The sequence below is a fragment of the Manis pentadactyla genome, chromosome 16, assembly GCF_030020395.1.
Source record: "Manis pentadactyla isolate mManPen7 chromosome 16, mManPen7.hap1, whole genome shotgun sequence".
Classification (NCBI taxonomy): Eukaryota; Metazoa; Chordata; class Mammalia; order Pholidota; family Manidae; genus Manis; species Manis pentadactyla.
The window spans coordinates 43817542-43823025 of NC_080034.1; the positions used below are offsets into that span (position 1 = coordinate 43817542).

The following is a 5484-nucleotide window of genomic DNA, read 5'->3' on the forward strand; positions in this document are numbered from 1 at the left end:
TGATACTGTTGATTTGTATTCTCTGTTTTCCTAGCCAGCTAGGTAGAGTCTTGCCAATTTTATTAACCTGAAAGCATTTTTAATGCACTGAAGATAGTTATGTTCGAAACTTTTTCTCACTCAACAATGGATAACAGTGACTAATTTTTACTTAAGGATCAACTCTGCTTTTTTTTCATCACAGTCATCACTTTCATGTGATTAGTTAGTACTTCATTCTATATAAACTTAAACCTTAGGAGATAAATCTAACTTCATGACAAATTAAGTTGGTTTAGATAGAATATAGGAGATTTAAGTCAGAGAGCCTAGGATTTAAGTCCTGCTGTTCTCTGGCCAGAACTGTAGGTTCATACAGGTCTTTGTTGTAGTATGAGTTCACGTAATTATGTATTTGCTAATCAAACTGAGGAGAACTCTCTAACCTAGTGTTGCTCTGAATTAAGAGTCCTTGCACCTATAGTGGAACCACCTACTGTTCTGTTTAAAATGGTAATTCCTAGGATTTATTACAGGATCTAAATAAAAATTGAAAGTGTGGCCCTGAATCTGCACTTGCAATGAATTCCCCAGGTGATTCTTAAAGTGGAATTATTGAAACATTTCTAATCTCACAAAGGCAAAGATAGAAAGGAAGAGTTGGTTTTTAAACTTCAAGATACCCATTAGTTGTAATTAGTCTTTTAAGAACAGTTATAGTAAGACCCTGATCATCACCAGTATTACTAATTTAATTTTATATGACTTCCTTTCTGTTTTCTCTCCGAACACTTGTTAAATCATTACATATCCACCCAACCTTATCAATTTCATAATTAACAAGAGAAATTCCAGTTGCAATTAGAACAGTGTCATCCATCACTGTAGTTAGAGCCATGCCAGTAATACTTAATGCCACTTCTCTCCACTAACATTTATTCTAATTTCAATGAAATATTTTGTCCCCTGCTCTCTAAGTTGCATCAAATTAAGGTTAAGCATAAAAGCGACATGCCAAGCAAAATTACAGCAGAGGATTGCATGAACAAGCAATATCAGTGATGCTTTTGAAATCCATCAAAAAATCAGTTTGTTTTTTAAAAATCAGTGTTTATAGCAACTTACTTAAATGCCACTTAGAAAATCCTTAAGGTAAGGGCCAAGCCATTGGCTTATTTAAACATAGATATATTTGAGTTTCCATGGTAAAGTTACCACTGGGGAAACTGTGCTAGTTAAGTTGAATAGCTATACAACTGACCTACAGTACCATTAAGGATTTCTAAATGTATTTTATTATGTACTTTGCATAACTGGCCATGCTGATGTTATGAGTACCAAATTGCAAGCAAGATTAACTATGCTGAAAACCTGAGCATCCTACCTTCACTTTCTATACATTCACAGCATCTATTTTTTCTTTTCAAAATAACCACTCTTTTACCACATGCTGCTTTCCACCAGCTCTTAAGATTTCCTGTAACCCATCAGAACAAGCCGCATTAAAGACAGTACCAGTCCTTACATTATTACTGATAGCACTATCAAAGCTAAACCTAGAAAACGAATTTCTCTCTGGCATGCTGTTCAGTGGCAAGAACATTTCTAACCCAGCATGAGAAACCTTTCCTCTTGGTCATCTCCCCTTTCAAAAAAGTTTGCTTAAGAATGTGGAGCTAGAGAACTTACCAATACACAGCCCTACTGTTCAATAAATATACTCTGCTAATAAGTCTAATATACAAATACGATAATGGTTTGAAAATGGACCCTGTCAAGTGCTATATTAGCATTTGTCAAGGTTACGATCATTTACAAAGGAGTCATGTTATGTTCAAGTCTGTTCATGATAAACCTATACTCTAGACAGATTTATTTAGTTTTTTTGTTTTTTTGTTTGTTTGGGGCCACTATCTGCAGCAAACACTTCAGAGCCATAACCATTTGCAATCTGGGCTAGGGTCCGTGATCAAGTCAGGAATGTTCTTCAGCGCTGCTGCTGAATGATCGGCTCCGGATGTGATTTCTAAGCTGCTCTATAAGTTCAGGATTCTGTTGCTGTATCTGCTGAGCAAACTGCTGTCCCACTTGGATGAGGCTAGACAGGTCAGTTAGGCCCCCAACTCCAGCAGCAGGTCCCCCAGTGGCATTTGTCATCATTCCTGACATTAGCTGTTGAACTTGAGGATTCTGCATTAAACTTGCTGCCATACTAATGAAGGCTGGATTATTTATTAAGCTAGCCATGTCAAAGCTCAGTCCAGTCCCTGTAGGACTGGATACCTCTCTTAACTTCTGCTATTTTCAGATTTGACTTATAGGAATCATTCTCTGGGTCAAGATCTAATGCCTTTTGATAACTTGTAACTGCTTCTTCAAATTTATTTATGGCAGTGAGGGCCAGCCCCATTCTCCCATAGGCCTTGCTGTACTTTGAATCAATTGCTATTGCTTTTTCACAATCCTTTATTGCATCTGTGTAGTGACCTAATTTACTCTGAGCAGCAGCCCTGTTGCAGTAATAAACCGCATTATTTGGATCCAATTCTATTGCCTGTGTGTAACAATCCACAGCAGCAGCATAATTTTCTTCTTTCATATGGTTATTGCCTTTATCTTTTAGTTGGTCAGCCTTTCCCACATCTTCAGGCACTGAATTTGAGAGAGGCAGAATGTCATTCTTACAGAAGGAATTTGTGAACATTTCTGTCAAAGACTGTGAAACTGCTAGATGGGTGTCCTCTGGGCTGATTTTAAAAACTGTCTCCAAGCACTGAATTGCAACTTCCAAACTTTCTTGTTCTTCCGAAGAATAAGCATCCATTTGACTTTGTTACCGTAAGAGACGAATAACTGCATAAACTAGGTGCTTGATAGATGACATTTTAAAAGCTTAAACACGTTTCCAGGCAAGAGGACGCGAGACGGCGACAGCGGGCCCGCGCCGATCGGAGCGTCCCCGGTCCTCAGGGCTGGAGCCCAGCTCCCGATCGCTGCACAGCCGGAAGCCGCCGAAACTTGGCCGGCCGCAAAGCCTCTGGCCCTCACCTTGCCCGGCCGGGCGCTCCGCTCCCCGCGACCGCTATTTGATGTATTTTTGAATTCGGTTTGCTAATATTTTGTTGAGTATTTTTGTGTGTATCTTCATCAAGGATATTGGTCTGTAATTTTCTTTTTTTTCTGGTGTCTTGACCTGGTTTTGGTATTAGAGTGATGTTGGACTCGTAGAATGAGTTTGGTAGTATTCTCTCCTCTTCTACTGTTTGGAAAACTTTTAGGAGGATGGGTATTAGGTCTTCCCTATATGTTTGATAAAATTCAGCAGTGAATTCATCTGGTCCAGGTATTTTGTTCTTAGGTCGTTTTTTGATTACCAATTTGATTTTGTTGCTGATAATTGGTGTATTCATATTTTTTGCTTCTTCCTTGGTCAGCCTTGAAAGGTTGTATTTTTCTAGAAAGTTGTCCATTTCTTCTAGGTTATCCAATTTGTTACCATATAATTTTTCATAGTGTTCTCTAATAATTCTTTGTATTTCTGTGGTGTCCATAGTGGTTTTCCCTTTCTCATTTCTGATTCTGTTTATGTGTGTGGTCTCCCTTTTTTTCTTGATAAGTCTGGCTAGGCATTTATCTATTTTGTTTATTTTCTTGAAGAACCAGCTCCTGCTTTCATTGATACTTTCTATTGTTTTATTCTCAATTTTATTTATTTCTGCTTTAATCTTTATTATGTTCCTCCTACTGACTTTGGGCCTCATTTGTTCTTCCTTTTCTAGTTTCATTAATTGTGAGTTGAACTGTTCATTTGTGATTGTTCTTCCTTCCAGAGGTAGGTATGTTTTGCCATATACTTCCCTCATAGCCTGGACTTCACCGTGTCCCACAGTTTTTGTGGTGTGGAATTATTGTTGTCATTTGTCTCTGTATATTGCTTGATCTCTGTTTTTATTTGGTCATTGATCAATTGGTTATTTAGGAGCACGTGTTTGTGGGATTTTATTTTCTTGTGTAATTTATTTCTAGTTTCATACTTTTGTGATCTGAGAAGCTGGTTGGTACAATTTCAATCTTTTTGAATTTACTCAGGTTCTTTTTGTGTCATAGTATATGACCAATTCTTGAGAATGTTCCATGTACACTTTAGAAAAATGTGTATCCTATTGCTTTTGGATGGAGTGCTCTGTAGATTTCCATTAGGTCTGTCTGTTCTAGTACATTGTTCAGTGCCTCTGTCTCCTTACTTATTTTCTGTCTGGTTGAGGCCTCGGAGCTGATTAGCCAGCCAGGGGGATGGAGTGCCTGAAGCTCCTCAAAGTTCCCAAGCTGCTGGGCAAAGCATGCTCAGACAAACTTCTCCAGCTCTCCCTTCTCCTGCGCACCAGGCTCCATGAAAACCCAGCCCCTTCAGCAGCCCTATCGCTGCTAGGAAGCCTCTCAGACCACCTGACTTTCATTTGCCCCAGAGCAGCCGGATGTGGATCCTCTCCTCCACAATCAGCCAGAATGTCAGTGTTTCAAGCACTCCACCTGTCCGAGCTCCCCAACATCCAGAGCACCACACAATGTATGTTTCTGCTCCAAAGCAGATCTCCAGGGTTAGGTGTTCAGCAGTCCCAGGCTTCCACCTCCTCCCAGCTACATATCTCTTCTTCCCGCCAGGAGCTGGGGTGGGGGAAGGGCTTAGGTCCCAGCAGGTCATGGCTTGGTATGTTACTGTGTTTTGTGAAGTCTACTCTGTTTGTGAGGTCTGTATGCAGTCTCGTGCAGCCTTCTTTCCTTTTGCTGTTTTAGGATTTTATTAATTAACTATATTATTGTACTATTTGTGGTTTTGGAAGGAGTTCTCTGTCTCACTTCTCACACCGCCATCTTGAATCCCAGTGTCTTATAGTTTTAAGTGTACTGGTCTTTCCCCTCCTTGGTTAGTTTTATTCCTAGGTATTTTATTCTTTTTGATGCAATTGTAAGTGGAGTTTCTTCCTGATTCTTCTTTCTTCTAATTTATTGTTAGTGTATAGAAACACAACAGATTTCTGTGTATTAATTTTGTGTCCTGCAACTTAGCTGAATCCAGTTATTAGATCTAATAATTGTTTTGGTGGAATCTTTAGGGTTTTCTATGTATAATATCATGTCATCTGCAAATAGCAACAGTGTAACTTCTTCCTTACTAATTTGGATGCCTTTTATCTCTTTGTGTTATCTGATTGCCTTGGATAGGACCTCCATTACTGTGTTGAATAAAATTGGTGAGAGTGGATATTCTTGTCTTGTTCCTGATCTTAGAGGAAAAGCTTTCATCTTTTCACCATTGAGTCTGATGTTAGCTGTGGCTTTATTGTATAAGGCCTTTATTATATTGAGATACATTCCCTGTATTCTCAATTCTTTTTTTATTCAGGTATCATTGGTATACAATCTTATGAAGGTTTAACATGAGCAACATTGTGGTTACTACATTTCCCCCTATTATCAAGTACCCACCACATACCTCATTACAGT

At 38.9% G+C, this 5484-nt stretch overlaps 1 protein-coding gene across 1 annotated transcript; it reads right to left on the minus strand.

Annotated features, from left to right (window-relative positions):
* Positions 1-1822: 1822 nt before the first annotated feature.
* LOC118924133 (small glutamine-rich tetratricopeptide repeat-containing protein beta-like) lies at positions 1823-3055 on the minus strand. The gene is given in 2 exon segments (XM_036908632.2): positions 1823-2278; positions 2280-3055. Coding segments are annotated over 2 exon segments (909 nt in total). The 5' UTR covers positions 2864-3055; the 3' UTR covers positions 1823-1953.
* Positions 3056-5484: the final 2429 nt, after the last annotated feature.